At 41.2% G+C, this 20,624-nt stretch overlaps 1 protein-coding gene across 1 annotated transcript; it reads right to left on the bottom strand.

The window, feature by feature from the left end:
- Positions 1–3,301: 3,301 nt before the first annotated feature.
- On the bottom strand, positions 3,302–19,861 carry btf3l4.L (basic transcription factor 3-like 4 L homeolog). Its single transcript, NM_001096139.1, is given in 6 exon segments — positions 3,302–3,662; positions 4,409–4,468; positions 5,677–5,878; positions 12,933–13,046; positions 15,207–15,267; positions 19,812–19,861. Coding segments are annotated over 5 exon segments (477 nt in total). The 5' UTR covers positions 15,261–15,267; positions 19,812–19,861; the 3' UTR covers positions 3,302–3,615.
- Positions 19,862–20,624: the final 763 nt, after the last annotated feature.

Here is a 20,624-nt window from a genome sequence, read left to right as displayed (position 1 = left end):
ATAAAATATAAGGATATTATAAGTTACCGAGGAGTTTCATGACCATATAAAAACACGAGGCCGAAGGCCGAATGTTTTTATAAAGGTCATGGAACTCCGAGGTTTACTTCTAATATCCTCATATTTTGCAACTGGGAGTACTTTATTTATTATAATACACAAGTTTTAGGGAGTCATGTGACAGAAATGACATCAGAACTCACCGTTTATAACTGATGACATCAGAACTCACCGTTTATAAGGATATAATTTACAAGATATTCATGGCTTTTGTGTATTATAGGACATTACATGCTTTTTTTGTAACACTTGCTGCAAAATAAGCATCCTACATGTACTTTATGTGCAACATGAGCCCCGGACAGTTTATAGATTTCTCAAAATCACCTAATATTGAAATCTGATGTGTTTATCTTGCATAATGTACAAAGATAAAACACTAAATATGAATGCACAGGATCTACTAAACAGTTTGATGCCAAATTAATTTTCTTAACTGGCAATTCAGCTTCTTGCAGAGTCTTGGGGTTGTACAGAGCTGCCCATACAGCAGACATGGTTGTCACATCTGCTGTTTGGGGGGCAGTCCTGTCATGATTGCATCACAGAACCAACATGACAGCCCCCCCTTTAGCTCATTGAGAGGGCTGCCATCACTCCTAACCCTCTGCAGAGACCAGTAACCTCTTCTTCCTCGTCCCTGCCTTTGAAATCACTATACCCCTACACTATGGAATATATATATATATATATATATATATATATATAGTATTTCCAGTCCTGGTATACCTGTCTGTAGGTATTAAGTATGACGGCATCTACAGGTAGACTTCCCCAAACTTTATGATCAGTAAAAGCTTCTGTTTGGATAGCACATTGTTGTATATGTCTGGGAGCACTAGAAAAGTCTTTGGATTCTCTAGACCATTGCTGTCCAACTGGTGGCCCGCAACTCCCCCCCTTGTGTGACAACCCCCCCCCCCATGAAAGTCTGCCTGCTATGTTTACTTACCATGTTAAGGCTTTAAAAGGTATCACTACATAGATTAACTGGCCCCTGCATTGTTTAAACCTCAAAATCAGACTGTAATCCCCCTGTACTATTCACATTTTATGCAAAATGCTAATGGGTCACCAGGACTGTGTCACTGTATGTAGCACATCTTTGAGTAGTCCTGATGGGTTTTCTGGTTTCCTGCTCTGTTCTGCCTGCCCTATGCCGTGTGCGTGTCATACTCTGCCTGCTCTATGCTCCATGTGTATGGGTTTCATACTTTGCCTGCTCTATGCTCCCTGTGTGTGCCATACTCTGCCAGTGTCTGCCTTCCATGTGTGCCCTACTCTGCCTGTGGAACATAAGCTTGGTATTTGTTCTGGGGATGTTAGCATTTGAAAATTATTGTTAGGAGCCCCTAAGGGTTGCTGGGGTTGTTATCCACAGGGGAGGAGGAGGTATATGTATTTAAGGATATGTCTTATTTTGACAACTTTTTTCACAATATCCCTGCAGTGAGCACCAACCATTTGGTTTTTTGGTGTGCTATTCATTTGGACATGGGGTAACATGGGTGTGGTTTAAAGTGGGTGTGGTCTAAAAACAGGTAGTGGATAACACTGGCTTCCATTATCAGCCCTCCACCACAAAAATTCCAGCCCTCAATACCACAGACGTTGGACAGCACTGCTCTAGACAGTCTCCACAGCAATTTATGATTGTGCAGTGTCATAATGGCCTTTGGGGATCACTCCTGTGATTTTTTTTTATCAGCAGTAAGACATGCATTTCTCTGAAACATCCTTTCCTAAAAATGCACACCAACAGAAGCAGCAGACATAGGATCAATGCACATGCTCCTGTTTAGTCCCTAAACCAGTAGACAAGCCTTTTCAAAGTACATAGAGCCCAATCACAGGTACAGGTATGAAACATGTTATCCAGAATCCCTGGGACCTGGGGTATTCCAGATCTTTCCTTAATTTGGATCTCCATACCTTAAAAGGAGAACTAAACCACCTTTCTAATAAAAAAAAAAAACAAACCTGCCCCCTACCCTCCATAGTCCCCCCTCCATAGGAGTTAACAAGTAAATACCCCTAAGCGGTAATTACCCCTTGTTGCAGAGTCATCACAGCAGAACTCAGGGGGGCCATTTTTAGCCACTTCGGTAATCTCAGTAAGGAAGCTCCGTATCGGCACATGCCCAGTTGGAGCATTTTACTGGTTCGTTACAACTGCGCATGGGGCGAAAATGATGATTACCAAGCGTCAGAAGACCCGAAGATTATCGAAGCAGCTAAAGATGGCCCACGTGAGCTCCGATGCGCTGACTCTGCATCAAGGGGTAATTACCAGCTTTGGGGTATTTACTTGTGTTAACTGCTGTGCGGGGGAGCAGGGAGGGGGGACTATGGAGGGTAGGGATTTTTATTAGAAAGGGGGTTTAGCTCTCTTAAGTGTACTTAAATAATATTAACATCAAATAAACCTAATAGGATTGTTTTGACTTCAATGGGAATTAATTGATCTTGGGATCAATTGCAATGTACTAAAAAGGACATTATTAAACATTTGAATTATTTGCTGAAAATTGATTCTATGGTAGATGGCCTTCCTGTAATTTGGAGCTTTCTGGATAACAGATCCCATACCTGTAGGTGCTATGGAGTTATAACTCCATAGGACCTACCTAGAGTACAAAAGTGGCAGACTTATTAATAGCAGAACTTGGATGTGAAATCTGTTGACGTCATGTTCCTTTTCATGAAAAAAAAAAAAAAGTAAAAACCCTAAAGTGCTGGAAACTGAACAATTTTACATGCATCTGTTTTTGGGTGTTTGTTGTTAAGGCACACAAGCAATTTCTCTGAAAAACACCTGACAGTTTATACAGGTGGTTGTCTAAATGCACAGCTTTGGTGTGGGGGTGCAAGACAGTTCCTTGCAAAGGCAATGTGCGCCAGAAGTATGTTTTGGGTGCTTTTCTCCCGCTCAGATGTGGCCGGAGAAAACATCAGTGTACTATTACCATAGTATATTGCGCTACAGTGGGTTTCATTAGCAAAGGAATTAATTAGGGCTGACGTTAAAACAAATTTGCTACAAATAGGTTGAAACTATAAAATAATGTCACAGGCAAAATTAGAATTGTTTTATCTCAAGATTTCAGTAGTTTTTATATATCAAGTCCATTCACATTAACTTACTGGAAGCACATCATTCTCAATGAAAATATTTTGAAAACCTTGCAGTGTAGAGGTTAATGTATTGATGGAGCCTTTTAAAAAGGAGGGTATACAGATCTGAAGTTTTTTTTTTTTTTTATTTCTACATACGGGGCAAGAAATAAAGTGTTATCAGAGGCCTTTTGCTTTCTGAGCAGCACATAAGAGCAGACACAAATGTCATTTTTCACTTTGTCCAAAAGATCAGTCCTGGGGAAGTGCAAAACGCAAAATACACAGAGAGAAAAATGCTGTAGCAGCATTGTTAAAATACAAAATATTTATATTATGGAACTATTAACATGATGTTTGCTTGTAAAACTTTGGAACCACACAGTCGATTTTCATATTGTTAAAATCAAGTCCATGTTATCTTCCAAAGAATAGCATCTCTCAGTTAGCTTCATTCTTTGATGCTTCATCAAAGTTCCCTACAAGTTCTAAAAACAAGAAAAAAAGGTATATAAATAGAAGTGGTAACAGATTGTAGTATTATACCCTTTTGCTACAGAATTACAGAATGTATTACTACTTAACATCTGTGATCACATTTGTGTTTATCCAGGAAAGTACATCTAAAGTAGAAAAAGCTGCAACTAAACATGTGTTTAGACTAGATATAGAAAAAGTTTACATAAAGGTCTGCTGGGTTGCTATACTAATGCTTGCTATCGCTGCCACCTTTACGGGGGAAAACCCTCCTAGGACTGTAAAAAGGCGAGATACAGAATCCAAAGGAATATAAGGAAAAAGATGGAGCAATAAACTATTATTGTCCTGCCTCCAAAGGTATCAATGTTTAACTCTTAATTTCTGCAATGACAGGATAGGTTGGCCTAGGGAAAAATAAATCACAAGTAAATTATAAAACTAGCTGTTAAGACACATACATTTTTCTGAAGAGATAAAACACATAACAGTAAGTATAAAATGATCTTTCAAAATAAGCAAAATTGAAGAATAATGTACTGATTTTCATAAAGGCTGACAACAACCTGCTGGTGGAGCAAACTGTTAAATGGTGTAATGCTTCCTAAACAATACAATGAATCACATTCAATTTGCCACCTATGTGAGAAGTCTTATACAAGTCAATAAGAACTTAATTTCAACTTGTTATATTACAACTTGTCTAGGCATTTCATTTACTGCTGAAAGACAGTGTAAACTACCACATAATACTAACCAGGAACATCATCGTCCTCCTCCTCTATGTCCTCAGGTTTGGATGCTTTGCTATCCAAAACTGTAAAAGAAAAAATTAAAACTGTAATTTCACAATAATCATGGGTCACGTGTAGAGATTTCACATTGTAAATCAAAACAAAACTGCTACAGTGGAATATCTTTACTTTTTTTTTGTTCTAGGTCTGGGGAGTAGGTAGAACATTAACAAAACTAAAGAATGAGAACATACATTTTCTAAACATTAGACCAAACAAAAAAGTCAGGAAGAACGGAAATATTCTGCAACTTTGCTTTTGATTATTTAAAAGTAAAACAAATCCTAGCTTATACAGAGACTTTTGTAACAATCACTGTGTTAACTCCTTTACAAGTCATGGTGAAAGCAAAGTGGCATTTTCTCCATTCAGCTTTAGTGGAGCAATAAACTCTGAGTTGATAATGCTCTTCTGGAGAGTACTTGAAAAGGGGGGAGGTTCCCTTTAAAATATCATATAAAGATCTCAATAAACCTGAAAATAGTAGCACAATTGCAATACGAGTGTGCCACCTAATTCTTCTTTGTTTTATATGGCATATTCTTCTACTCAACAAAGGATTATCCAGATAAGATCACAAATCCGTATGAATGACTACACACACACAGTGGAACTCTAAAAGCTTAGCATACATAGACACAAAGCAGACACAAAGCTTAGCATACATGTAAACATTTGCTTGTTTAGCAAAATTGCCAAATAAGTAGAATTTTAGGTGCCAACTATTGGTAGTGTATGCCATACACATGAACCAGAAATCTTTTGATTTGGTCTGAGTAGAGAAGTGGGCATCTTATATTGGTATGTTTATGGGTATGAATGCTTGAATATCCTTCCAATTTATACACAAAAAGTATTAGTGCTAATCTTCTATTAACTCTTTTGAACAATGAAGTATGAGGGCATAACATACTTTGTATACAGCTTATTTTCACTCAAACAAACTGGGTTTAAATATAGGAGTGAAAGCTGCAATGTAGCATGCTTTGCACTGAACCTCTATCTATCACCTACATACATTTAGAGGTTGATGCATTGCTGGTTATATTGAGAAAGTCCTTACCACTATGCAAAAAAGCATAGCTCTTATGTATAACAAGAAGAGATACAGAAGTGTACAAGGCATTAAAACAGCCAATTGTTCTCAAAACCAGTAGATCTGGTTAGCTAGGATAAGATTAGGTTATGCTCTGCCAAGTACAATTATACAGCGCTTTTCAGAGAAACTTACCCTGTCTGGGAAATTGTTCAGCTAACTTGCGTAGACTTGTGAGGCTGTCTGCTCCCAGCTGGCTGAGGATCCCTGGCAGCATTTCTGTTATCTGTTTTACTTCTGCGTGGCCAGTAATTGCAAACGTGTTGGCAGAGAGTGAAGCCTGGACCTTAGGGTTGTTGAAATGGATAACGGTACCATCATCTTTAATCATATTCACCTACAGAGATACCAAACAAAATACCTGGATTACTTTTACTTTATTGACTCATGCTAAAGGAATACTCTAGATAAGGTACAGCAAGGACACAATAAATTGATCTTTTGCATTTTATCGCTTCATATTAAAGGAGAAAGAAAGGTTAAGGGTAAGGACACACTGGACGATTTGTCGCCAACGTTTTTAAAAAGCAAATCGCGGCAACATATCGCTCGTTTTGTCTCTGAACAAAACCAAATGAAAGACGCCAGCTCCTGTGCCCACAGCGCGTTTGTGAATCGCCTGTAGCTCCAAAACGCACTGAGACCCTTTTCCGAGCGATTTATCAGAAATAGCATGTACTTAGAAAAGCACTGAAATCTCCTAGACACGCACACACATACAGATAAGTAGCAGCAATTGTATTCAAATTACAATGCGAACGCAAGAACGTAAAGACGCCAGGTTACAGCGGGAAGCACAAACCGTTTCCGGTTTGGGTGGAGCACGTACCGCACAGAGTAATGGGATACAAATCGCTCTGTGCCAATAGTCGCTGTGAATAGTCTGTTCAAAAAAGACGATCGTCTTGTCGCCGCGATTTACTTTTTTAAAACGTTGGCGACAAATCGTCCAGTGTGTCCATACCCTAAAACTAATTAAGCTTTATCAGAAAGATCTATATAAATACACCAGTAAATCCTCAAGGTAATTCTGCTTACAGTCCTCTGTCAAAAGAAATTCCACATTCCTTTCGTTCTATTGTGTATATATGGGCTTCTGTATCAGACTTCCTTATTTCAGCCTCCAGGGCATAGCATGAGCATGCTCCTCTCTCTCTCCCTCCTTACTGTAATCCGAGCCCAGCAAGTGAGCAGGGAGAAACTCAAGCAGGAGGTGAGGTCACACCAAGCTAACATGGCAGCTGCTATCCTAAACAACCAGGTAGAGCTTCTACAGCGGTTTACTCTGGTATGATAAAGCATTCTACCAAATTGGAGACTGGGCAAAGGAACACAATATTATCACAACATAAGATCACATCAACCACTAAGTTTTGCCCAAGGTTTACACATTTTTCATAGGTAATAGTTATTGGGGCGTGTAATGAATTAAACAAATACTGGTTCCTTGGCATAAAAAACAGGATTTTTCTGATACTAACCGTTAAATACTTTTCTCTGTAGTCGAAAGGGGGACAAAGGGAACAGCTGGGGTTAAGCTCCACCCTCCGGAGGCAGGACACAAGTAATAATTAAAAGGGGGCGTGCCCTGGAGCCTGGCTTAACCCGGAGCAACGCCTACCATATCAATTTGTACCAAAGTGACTGCTGAACAAATAGAGAAAAAAAAAACACTTACTAGCAGAACTGGTAATTCAGGGAGTATTCCCTCATGGACCAACGTGGTCAACATCTCGCCGCGGGCGGGAAGCCCTGTGTACCCCTTTCGACTAAAGATAAAAGGATTTAACCGTGAGTATCAAAAAATCCTGTTTTCTCTGTCGTCTCAGGGGGACACAGGGAACAGCTGGGGACTTAAAGCAGCCCCGAGAACAGCAGGGTCGGAGCGAGAGAGATTTTGACAGATTTATTGCACCACAGATTGTAACACCTTGCGGCCAAAGGAGGCCTCTGAGGAGAAAAAGGTGTCAAGTCTGTGAAATTTGGTGAATGTGTGAACAGACGACCAGGTGGCCGCTCTGCAAATCTGTTCCAGGGAAGCAGAGTTGTGCCATGCACAGGAAGCTCCCACTGACCTGGTGCTCGCACCCCTTCTGGTGGTGATTTGCCCTTGGAGATGTATGTTTGATGGATGATTTCCTTCAACCAACGAGTAATTGTAGTCTTGGATGCTGCCATGCCTCTACGAGGTCCAGTAGGAATTACGAACAATCTTTGGGAACGTCGGAAGGATTTGGATTTGTCCAAATACCAGTGAAGGGCTCTTACTACATCCAGATTGTGAAGGGTTCTGGACACAGGGAGGGAACCACGATTTCCTGATTTAAGTGAAATGAGGACACTAGCTTAGGTAGAAAGGATGGAACTGTTCGTAGAACTGCTTTGTTTTTGTGGAAAATTAAGTAGGCTGGGTCAGACGATAAGGCACTTAGCTCCGACACTCTTCTGGCCGATGAAATCGCAACTAAGAACAAAACCTTCTTGGTAAGCCGTTCATTGGTGATGGTCCCCAATGGCTCGAAGGGGGGATCCAACAAAGTTTCTAGGACTAGATTGAGATCCCATCCTGGGATCGGAGATCGAAATGGAGGAGCTAAGTGAGCTACTCCCTGCAGAAAGTGTGTACGGAATCTTCCAGAGCTAGCCGTGAATGAAAGAGGGACGACAGCGCTGATACTTGAACCTTCAAGGAACTCAATTTTAGCCCCAACTGGAAACCGCGTTGTAGAAAGGACAGAATTCTTGGGATGTTGCACTCGAGGAAGGGCACTTATGCCTCCTTGCACCAGTTCCAGTATGTGTGCCATACTCTATGGTATGCCTTAGAAGATGTAGGTTTGCGCGATTTTAACATTGTCGCGCCATATGTCTGCCTCGATAGTCATCCCGTCAATGCAAATAGGTCCGAATTGTGATGGAATATGGGTCCCTGCCGGAGGTGATGGAACCTGGATAGAAGATGAATAGGTTGAGCTGCCGACATCTCTTGAAGATCGGAGAACCAAGTTCTCCTGGGCGAATACAGAGCTATGACAATCACTGTGGCATGCGATTGTTTGATCTTCTTGAGAACCCGAGGCAACATGGGTAGAGGAGGGAAAATGTAGGCTAGGTCGCAGTGCCACTTCTGAGTCATGGCATCCACCCCTGCCCCTAGCGGTCCCGCGATCGTGCGAAGAACCTCTTAACTTTGCGATTGGCTCTGGAAGCCATCAGGTCGATATGGGGGAGCCCCCAATGACTGATTAGTTAAGAGAATACCTCCGGATACCTCCCATTCTCCTGGATCTAGTTGGTTTCGGCTGAGGAAGTCTGCCTTTGTGTTGTCCACTCCTGGAATTTGGATGGCCGACAGGCTTACAGAGTTTCTTACTGCCCACCTCAGAATCAATTGAGATTCCACAAGAGCTGCTTTGCTGCGGGTTCCTCCCTGCCTGGTTATGTATGCGACCGTGGTGGAGTTGTCGCTCTGTACTCTCACCGCTCGTGTGTAGCTGGGATGTCCAGTGAAGGAGAGCTAATCGTACTGCTCGGAGCTCCAATATGTTTATGGGAAGTTTTGCTTCGAGAGATGACCATGGTCCCTGTTCGGATAGGTTGTCCCATGTTGTTCCCCAGCCCTGGAGGCTGGCATCTGTCATTACCACCGTCCAATCCGGGGTTGCCCATGATTGGCCCCTTGAAAGATTGTCTTGTCGCAGCCACCACTGTAGGGATTCCCCTTTAGATGGTAGTATGGTGATCTGAGACAGGGGAACTCCCTTCCATTTGGAGAGGATGTTGGCTTGTAGTGGGCGCAGGTGAATCTGTGCCCACTAGTTTGTTGACCTGGTCTCCTATCCTCATCTGTTTCTCTAGTGGTAGAGTCACCTTCTGGGTGATTGTGTTGAATTATAGACCTAGAAAGGTCATCTGGTGACTGGGGAGTAGACTGGACTTGGTCCAGTTGATGCTCCATCCAAATCTTGAAGTAATAGGCTTGCTTTGTGAAGATCTTTTGTGCCCTTCTCCTTTGTCCTGGACTTCAGAAGGAGGTCGTCCAGGTAGGGCGTCACTGAGATCCCATGAAGCCGGAGAGAGGCTGCCGTCATTAGTTTGGTGAATATCCTTGGGGCGGAAGATTGGTTGAAGGGGAGGGCCACAAACTGAAAATGATGGTTCTTAAAGGCAAATCTCAGGAAGCGATGGTGTGGAGGCCACACGTGGAACGTGGAGGTATGCATCCTTGATGTCCTCAGCTGCTCCGGTTCCATTCCACGAATCACTGATCGTAGGGTCTCCATCTTGAATCGCATGGAACGAATGTGTTTGTTGAGATATTTGAGGTTGAGAACTGGTCGGAATTATCCATCTCTCTTGGGGACCAGGAACAGATTGGAGCAGAAGCTGGAGAATCTCAGACGGGGGTACGGGCACAATCACTCCGTTCTGTGTCATTTTGGATATGCAGTCCAAGAATGCTTGAGCTTTGGAAGGACAGGTTGGTATTCTGGACATCAGAAATTTTCTGGGGGGGGGGGAAGTGGAGAAATCTAGATGATATCCTTCTGAAATTATTTCGTTGACCCAATTGTCTGTCGAATGTCGGTTCCACACCTCCCGGAATTGAAGCAACCTGCCCCCTATTGGTTGCTCTGTATCCGGAGGGGGTGCCCCGTCAGGCTGAGGTGGCTTTGTCGGCTGGGGGCTTGTTATTGATCGCCCCTTGTCACGGACTTTCTCTCGAAAATTGGAGCGGTGATGTGGACTGCTACATCGGTTATAACATCCGCTTTGGCCTCGAAAAAATTTCCCCTGCCTGCACGATGAGGTTATTCTGTTTTTGGTTTGGGGGGAGGAATGTGCTCTTTCCTCCGGTAGCTTGAGATATGATCTTTTCTAGTTCCTCACCAAAAAGTCTTTGCCCTTTAAATGGTAGTGAAGTAAGTGATTTCTTCAAACTGAGGAATGCTGCCCAACTCTTAAGCCATAGCATTCTACGGGCTGCTACAGACAGAGCTGATGTGTGGGCGGTGATCTGAAAAGTGAACTATTTTTTGGGTACTTCGACCACGAATAGATCTAAATTCGACTTGAAGTAAAAAATTTCGACTTCGAAAATCTAAATACTGTCTCTTTAAAAAAGTTAGTCTTCGACACTTCGCCATCTTAAACCTGCCGAATTGCTATGTTAGCCTATGGGGACCTAGAACCCATACCCAACATTTGGCTTAAGGTGGCCATACACGGGCCGATAAAAGCTGCCGACAGACTGTGTCGGCAGCTTATTGGCCCGTGTATGGGGGCCCCCGACGGGCTTCCCCGATCGAGATCTGTCCGAAAGTCGGCCAGATCTCGATCGGATGGGACAGAATCCCGTCGGATCGCGGCCGCATCTGTTCGTTGATGCGGTCCCGCGATCCGACCGCCCGTTTACCGAATGCTAGGATCCGATCGTTGGGCCCTAGGGCCCACGATCGGATCTGCCCGATATTGCCCACCTCAAGGTGGGCATATCGGGAGATCCGCTCGTTTGGCGACATCGCCAAACGAGCGGATCTATCCATGTATGGCCACCTTTAGTCTTTAGAAGTCGAAGGAAAATGGATCGACCAATGAAATTGTTCGATGCAAAGGATTTCATCGAACGATCAAACGATTTTCGTTCGACCGAAAACAGCCAAATGAGATACTTCGACATTTGAAGTCGAAGTAATCCAATTCGAATTTTGACGTTTTTTCCACTTCGAAATACGACCCTTGATAAATTTGCCCCTAAATGTAAAGAAAACAAATGTATATATCAAGTAACCTGTATTAAAATTTGATATTCATTTTTAATATTCTTGCAAAATCAGACTGATGGAAAAAAAAAAAAAAAAAAAAGCTGCTGATTTTTATGTAGCTTCCATACAAACGTCAATTTTTCATTCCCTGATTTTGTTTTCCACACTATGCATATTACATTTTACTAGTGCAGAGGTGCCCAAACTTTTTGAACCGAGGGCCAGATTTGGTGAGGTGAAAATGTGTGGGGCCTGGCCATTCAGCCCGACATTCTTTGAACCATTGGAATAGAGTAATCGTAGCAGTAACATTTGGGCACATTAGTGAAATGATCTGCCACTTGGTCTATACTGCTGCCTGTGTGCTGAAGGTGTTAGCAATAGACACGTATTGGAACGTAGTGACGCGGCGCTCTTGTATACTTCTTTCGTTTACTGTACTGGCACGTCAGTACGTCTATTGACACCTTCAGCCTTAAAGAAGTATGTGAGAGCAGCGCGTCACTACATGCCAGTACTTGTCTATTGCTAACACCTTCAGCACACAGGCAGCAGTATAGACCAAGTGACAGATAATTTTGCTAATGTGCCTTAATATTACTGCTATGGGATTCCTGATAGCACTGTGCGGGGGGGGCCTCATTATTATTAATTTCATGACGGAGGCGGAGGGCCGGTGTAAATTTGAAAACGGGCCGCACTTTGGACATGCCTGCACTACTGTATAAAAGTAATTAAAATATAATGTACTATTTCCCTGCACTAGTAAAACTGGTGTGTTTGCTTCAGAAACACTACTATAGTTCATATAAACAAGTTGCTGTGTAGCTATGGGGGCAGCCAATTTCTAATAATCTGACAGGCAGCTATGAAGATTCCAATGCACAGATTTTATTCTTTTAGACCCAGCTCCAAAGATACTTAATGACCAAGCTAAGACTGCCAGGGACAGTTAAGTTTTGAAAAAAGGACAATGTCGATGTTAAAGGATAAGAAAAGGTAATTAAACCACAATACACGTAGAGCCCCAGAGCTTTATTCCAACAGAATTGTAATGCAAGTTTGTATAAATTCCATGCCTTACTGAAGACGTCGCCATCTTTAGCGGGACAGCCACTTCCTCTCCCTGCTTCAAACCTAATGCGCATGTTTTTTTGGTTTTTTTAACATTGCCTCAGAACACATTATTCTAACATGGAGCGCATTAAAAAAAAGTCACAATCACTTAAATCTATGCCCATTAGAAGTACCCACAGTAGTTACACAGTAACACAGAAAGACGACTACAGTAAAATCTTCTTGAGCAGCAGATGTCTTCTGCGAGCGGAGCTGTGTATGGCTGTGTAAGGTATTGCTACGGCAACTGTAATATGCATGTCACACTTAATTAGGCAAAAAATGAAACATGGCTCTTCTGATACAGGTAGGTCTTTCCATTAGCAGAGATTGGAAGATGGCAGCAGGGCAGCACTGTGGGCATATGTACCAATTTAAATATGGTAAACCGATACTTTCCTTCTGCTATAACAGTGTGTGATACATGCCCCTATACAATGAAGACATTAATAATGCATTCCTGAGAAAGGTGTTACCATGGTACAAGTCAGATCAGTTCTAATAGCTTACCTCTTCAATGCCAGCGATATTATTCACTGCCAATTTCTTGAGGGAACTCTGAAGTTTCTTGTCATCTGCGGTTGCTGTTCTGTGCACGACCTTCTTCTTTCTGCGGGCTGTGCCCTGGAAGGGAGCAAAGTGGAGTTAAAGGGGTGGTTCACCTTTAAGTTCATGTCTAGTATGTTATAGAATGCCCAATTCTAAATAACTTGTCAGTTGGTCTTCATTATTTTTTTTTTTTTTTAGTTTTTTTAATTATTTGCATTTTTCTTCTGATTCTTTCCATCTTTCAAACAGAGGCCACTGGCCGCATCTAAAAAACAAATGCTCTGTAAAGCTCTGTAAACCTACAAATGTATTGCTAATGCTACTTTTTATTACTCTTTCTATTCAGGACCTCTCTTATTCCTGTTCCAGTCTCTTCTTCAAATCAGTGAATGGTTGATATTGGACTATGGTAATTTGGACCATGGCACCAGATTGCTGAAATTGCAAACCGGAGAGCTGCTGCATAAAAGTTAAATAACTCAAAAATAACAAAGAAAAAAAGAAAACCAATTGCAAAGTGTCTCAGAATATCCCTCTCATACTAAAAGTAAACTCAAAGGTGAACAACCCCTTTAAGTAAAAACTGAAAATTCCTACAACAGTAGATATTCGACCCTTCAAGTCAAACACAAAACAGTCTGTCCCTCATTTTCATAATTTTGTTTAACATCGTTAAAGAAGCAGTCTCTGGAGAATAGCCAAGGGCCTGCTTATATGCACTTCATAGCAAGGTTGCAAATGCATCAGTTATTCAGCCATAGTTCCAAGAAAATCTAGGACAGTGAATAAATGTTCACGTCTAACCCTAACAAGAAAGCTAGGCAAGCAAAAGGGTAAGATTTGTGGAGAATCTATATCTAGCCTTCACAATGAGCATCCTATGCTACTGTTGCAGGCCACACCAGGGGGGCCAGCCCACATTTTAACTTATGGGTTATGGCAGAATAGGGGATTCTGAACATATGAGGAAAGGGAGCAAAATGGTCAAAACAATTACCTACTCCTTTTCTGAAATGCAATTACACATTACAAACATGGTAGAGCTTTGTTGTTGGTTGTCATTTAAACATTATGCGGCTTATTGGGAACATTGCTTTCCATGTGCCTTGTCACACTCTCATCCACAAATCTATTGTAACTAAAGATTTAAATTGATTTCCACCAAAACAAATGTTTTTTTGTATCATTATGGGTGGGGCACATGTAGCAATTAGGGGAGATTAGTCGACCCATCAATAAATCTCTTCTACGGGAGACTAATCTCCCCGAAATGCCTTCCCGCCGTCTAGAATGCGAATCACCAGCGGGATGGCAATCGGATTGCTTTGCTTTCTGAAGTCGCCTCACGAGGATACTTCCTGTGACTTCGGAAAGCCAAAGCGATCAGAGTGCCACCGCGCCTGCAATTCACATTCTAGATGGTGAGAAGGCATTTCCCGGAGATTGGTCACCTGTGGAAGAGGAGATTTGTCACTGGGCGACTAATCTCCACCACCCTTAAAGTTATTTGAAATCAGTACTGAAAGTTTTTAAGCCCCTTAATCGGACTAGAGAAACAATATCAGACATCTGTTGTGAACACATACAACATGCATGGCAGTGACAATTGGCTGTGAGAATTGAGGTCTTGGCTAGCTAGACAGATGACCCTCCCTGATACAAGGTTTCAATGGTATGAGTAGGCACCTGTAAGAGTGAGATTCTGCTTTAAACATAGCAACAGTCATTTAGGTTGAAAAAAAAGAAAAAAGTACATCAAATTCAAACTTTTAAGTCTGTATATAACCTGCCCAACTGCTAGATGATCCAGAGGAAGACAAAAACACAATTGAAACCTCTCCAATTTGCCTCAGAGTAGAATAGATTCCTTCCTGACTCCCAGATGGCATCAGACCAGTCCCTGAATCAACTTGTACTATGAGCTATCTCCCATAACGCTGTTTTCCCTCATTTGCTAAAAAGTCATCCAATCCCTTCGTAAAGCCATCTAATATATCAGCCAAAACAGTAATTACATTTGCAAATTACTTTAATATAACATTTTCAGTGATCTTAATGTATACTAAAATACCACACAGAATTATTAGCTTTCATTAAATAAAAATAAAGTTTGCTTATTTTTTTGGGGGCATATCACCTTTAAACATTTTAGTTTACTTGGAACATGCCAGCATATTCTGAGTAAAAATTCAGAGGAAAAACAGTGCGACAAGACAGACGCAAACAGATACTAACCTTTCCACCTATTCGGACTTGTGCTTGAAGCTTTGCTAACTTTTCTTGATTCATATTGAACCTATAAAAAGGTATTGGAAAAAAATACAATTTGTAAGAACTACATTTACATTTATTTTTTCATAAAATAAGGCCTGGTTTAATAAAGACAGTCTACTTGCTGCATATTTGAATTAGAAAACAAATGAAAGCTGCCTTAGGGTCAAGCCACACAGGGCGTTTTGGTCGCCTGGCGACCAATCTCCCCAAACGCCTTCCCGGACTCTGCGCCGGCTAAAATCAAAAACCGCCAGCGCTAATCACATGCGGTGATTCGTTTTTCGAAGTCGCCCAAAGTTTCCTCGTTAGGCAACTTTGGGTGATTTCAGAAAACGAACAGCTGTGTGTGATTAGCGCCGGCGTTTTTTTTTTCATTTTAGCGGGCGCACAGTCAGTGAAGGCATTTGGGGAGATTGGTTGCCGCAAAAACGAGGCGATTAGTCGCCAGGCGAACAAATCTCCCCAAAACGCCCTGTATGGACTTACCCTTAGTGCATCTGTCTACAGCACAGATTCAGAACATATTAGTAAGCAGGGGTGCATGTAATCCAGAAAGTATCCAGATTATTATTGAAAGGGTAATAATAATTGAAAGGCTAATAACTGAAAGGCTAATAGAGCCTGCACTCTAGTTATGGGAAACTAATTTTTACCCAAAATAATTGCCCCTCATGTGTACTAAGCCTGGCCATCTTGTAAGAAGGAAAACTTGGGCTTCTACACTTTAAAGATTACAACAGCTATATTTTTTCCCCCAAAGTTTTAGCAGGTTTGAAGAGCACTAATCAATTGCAGAAGAGAGGAACTGCTGTCAAATAAAAAATCCAAATGGAACACACACCAAATCACAGCAAAATTTTCAAAAACGCAGACTTGCTCCATTTTTCCATAGTTTTCAAATAGCGCATTTTCTGTCATTGAAAATAGGTGTCACCAATAATGTATCCTACAACGATGCAACAACTCCCTTTAGTCTGTCCCTTGTCAGTGACCTCAGATCACCTCCCCTTTGATCTTTGTCAACGTATTTAGGATACAAAACAGAGTAGCAGCATTACAGACTGGAAAACCCATTGGATACATATAATAATTTACAGAATGTTAAATAATAGTATAAATGGACAGTTGCCCTGGTACTGTGTTTTCCATTGCTTAGAACACAGACAAGCCATGACTCCATTTGCTTCTCTCTGGCCACTTAATCAGGCATAATAAATGTCAAACGTTATAGTGACATAGGAGGCTAAATAAATCTTTGAGGGAATAAAGATTATGCACAGAACAGCAGCTTTATAAAGGCGCTAAAGATCATTATTTTTGGCCTTGTCTTGTTATTTAAATTTAAGGAACACATGAGGATATTTTTTTTCAGTAGCAGTATGCTTTTGCAGCACCTTCCTCCATTAGCCACATTAGTGCTTGATTTGTGTAGGCACAAAGCAGGCACACGTTTTCAGATAATCACAATACAAATGCCACCAACTGCCTCAGATAAAGGCACGAAGGAGCAGCTTCAAGCAAACAGTATCACCACTTTGCAGCTTTAAATAGCTTGCTTAGCAACAAATTGCAGCCTTTTATTTACATTTAGAGAACAGGTGTGAAAGTCACTAACTCACAGATATTATAAGGGGAAAAATCTCACATCTCTATTAGAGGAAGCGGCATCGAACATTGTGTATGCTAAATCCAGAAACTAAGCCTGTAAAAGCACAAGGGTTGGCTTGCTTGGAAGAAAATCTGCTTTTAATGAAGCTATTTATAACTACCTTTAAAATGTAATGTTGCATGTAGTTTGGCCACACATGGACAGTCAAATAGAGATCCACATGTCTCTGCAAGAACAGCAGCAAGGACCAGCAAACTATCCTAGTGCAATCATTAAAGCAGTGATCCCAAACCAGTAGCTCATGAGCAACATGTTGCTCTCTAACCCCTTGGATGTTGCTCTCCATGTCCTCAAAGCAGGTGCTTATTTTTGCATTCCAGGCTTGGAAGCAAGTTTTAAATTGCATAAAAACTAAGTATAGTGCCAAGTAGAGGCTCCTGGGCCGCCAGTCCAAATAGGTGCTACCAAATAACCAATTACAGTCCTTATTTGGCAGCCCCAATGGATTTTTTCATGCTTGTGTTGCTCCCTAACTCGTTTATACATTTGAATGTGGCTCACGGGTAAAAAAAGGTCGGGAACCCCTGTATTAAAAGGTTTTTTTTACCTTCCACCCCTTTTTTCAGAAGTTTTTTTTTCTAAAATTGAAGTCCAAAGTTTCTTATTTCACCTTCATTTGTCTCTTGGGGGGGGGGTCAGAAACTGTGTAAATATGCTAAATGGATACATGTCACTGCTGAGCAAAATCCCAGAGTTTCATTAAAGGCAGCTGCTAGAATTAATAAAATAGTTGCTAATATTCCACAGATGTAAATGTATCAACTAATGTAGCAAATTGTAACAGTCCTGGATCACCAAGCTGCCAGAGTGAAACACCAGAGAAACATTAAAAGAACAGTAACACACCAAAAAATGGAAGTGTATCAAAGTGTGCTGTTGCCCTGCACTGGTAAAAGTTCTCTGCTTCAGAACGACAATTATAATTCATATAAACAAGCTGCTGTGTAGCCATGGGGGCAGCCATTCAAAGCACAGGTTACATAGCAGATAACAGATGTACTCTTCCATTGTATTCTATTGCAGACTATATCTTTTACCTGCTAAGAAATCTGTGCCTTTTCTCCTTTTTCAGCTTGAATGGCTGCCCCCATGGCTACACAGTAGCCTATTTATATAAACTATAGTAGCCTTTCTGAAGCAAACACATAGCTTTTACCAAGGCAGTGTAACAGTACATTATATTTTAATTACATATAACTTTTTTGTGTTACTGTACCTTTAAACACTGAAGTGTCAAATTTGGACAACTGTCAAAAATAAGACATGGAAAGCAACAGAAAATTCTATTTCTGGTGAACATTCTGAAAATAACTGAAAAAAAAGTGTTTGGGTGTTGAACAACCTCTTTAAAGGGGTTCTGGACAGGTCTAAAACATCTGTCCTGAACGTGCCAGCCCAGAGATCGCTCTTTCAAGACAATCACCTGAGGTCATATAAGCGAAATCGGATAAAAAAAAAACATGAAGGAAACAAACTAATCTACCCATGGCACGCTGATGTTTGTTGCAGATGTCTTTTATATTATTTACTGGCCCAAAAGGACCACACTCCAAAATAAATATTGTTTCAAATCAACATGGATTTCAGGCTTGCCAAAATATAGGAAAGTGGATCAAACTGAATGGGTCTTAACCTTATAACTGGGATAGCTCCCTCACTAAGCAAATTAAAATCTATACTCTTGTTTAAAAATAAAACATGACAAATAAAAGAGAGAGAGAGATAAGTACCCCCTCTTGTAAAATATAAGGATATTATAAGTTACCAAGGAGTTTCATGACCATATAAAAGTATGAGGCCGAGTGTTTTTATACAGGTCATGGAACTCCAAGGTAACTTCTAATATCCTCATATTTTACAACTGGGGGTACTTTATTTATAATACACAAGTTTCAGTGAGTCATGTGACACAAATGACATCAGAACTAACCGTTTATAACTGATGACATCAGAACTCACCGTTTATAAGGATATAATTTATAAGATATTCATGGCTGTTGTGTATTATATGTAAATAAATATATCCCAAAAAATACAAAAATATTGTATGAAATGACAGAGATGATCACTGTATGCTTATGACATTATATGCACAGGCATACATTTTAAACAGGGCTCTCAATTACAGGTTTAGGAACATAAATTAAAGCCAGACCCCCAGCAAACACAATAATATCCCTTATGCCATTTTATATTTGACCAGATTTCTAAGCCCAGAATCTCCTTGATCTGTAGCATTTCTGTAGCCTTAAAACCCTCTATGCAGACATTTTGCTATAAAACAGATTACCTAATAAAATCACCATAAATAGTAATAATAGAATAATAACTCGCACACTACATTTGTTAAAACACGTTTAAATGGTACAGCTCTCATGAATTTACTTTGTAACACATTGCCAGCAGGGAAATAATTCCTGCACCAAACGCAAGTATGTAGAAGATGTACAAATCAAGTAAGAACTTAAAGTAAGAAACATGATAAAGCCAAATATGGCATTAGACCAGCGCACAGAAAGCAGATAACGTCTGACAGGGCAACGCAGAGAAATGCAGCCTGATAAAAGCGAACAACATGCTAATGTGAATGTAGCCGGGCGCTCAGTAACACCAACACGGCCGGACAGGGAGCTCACACTCAGGGACAGACTACTAGGATAGCGGACGCTCTAGGCTGCAACTCTTCCTACGTTTCCAGACAGGTTTCTCCAAACCCGCAGAGGGTTCAGTCCATAGACCGCAGTCATACGGAGGCCCTATGGAGTCAGAAAACAAGACGCCGCGGACTATGTAGGCCAACATAACGTTCATTAAAGTTGACGGCATTCTAGGGGTCTATAGTGACCAGTCAATGATGGCCACTAGTTCTCATGTCAGCAGTGAAACTATGCACTTACCTAGCTGAAAGGGCCTACAAACAGCACGCGGTAACGAAGATGGCGAGTGCGGGAAAAGGGTGGGACGTAACGACGTAACGTACGTAGAAGGACGGACAACTTGAGGTCACGGTGACGTAGTCGTCAGGAGTGATATGTTTCATTAGTTCTGGTGTTAGGGATTTTGTGTCAGGCGCGGTGCTTGTATAAAGGAGCGTTGAAGTTACACGATAACTGTTATGGCAATAGTCCAAATATAAATAATTTCTCCATGTTGATCCGACGCTGTACGCTACTGTTTGGCTGATTATGCCCCTCAGTGAGGATAGAGCATACTCTCCTCCCATTACTCTCCTTCCATCTGTGTGTATAAAGATGAAAGCTTGTCATCAAATGCACTAAAAACCTGGCGCTTAGGGATGCCCACAATGATAGATAGCTCACAGGCAACAATGCGCCTAGATTATTGAATTCCCATGAAAGATCTAAAACAACATACATTCTAGAAAAACAGGGACAAAAAGATCTGTCGCTGCAAAATTGTTTGATCACGCCCATTTTTATGGCCACACCCCTAAATACCACATCCATTTGACTAAATTTGGCAGGTTGTGGAAAGTTTGAACACATTTCTGGGGGTTTTAGAGTTAGGTTTTATGTGTTATTATAGTTTTGATAATGACAGTGTAATTTCCTTGTTAGCTGCAGCTTTTAAGTCACAGTTTCCCCAAAACACTTGCTTGTTTCTTTGCTTATCTTAAATTGTTACAAATGTATCGAAGTGCACCTGCCAAGTATTCCGGGCTCTCTGCCAAACGCCTGAAAACTCTACCC

Source organism: Xenopus laevis, chromosome 4L (assembly GCF_017654675.1).
Source record: "Xenopus laevis strain J_2021 chromosome 4L, Xenopus_laevis_v10.1, whole genome shotgun sequence".
Taxonomy (NCBI): Eukaryota; Metazoa; Chordata; class Amphibia; order Anura; family Pipidae; genus Xenopus; species Xenopus laevis.
Note: the sequence above shows the minus strand (reverse complement) of the source record. Positions and strands in the feature narration are given on the sequence as shown.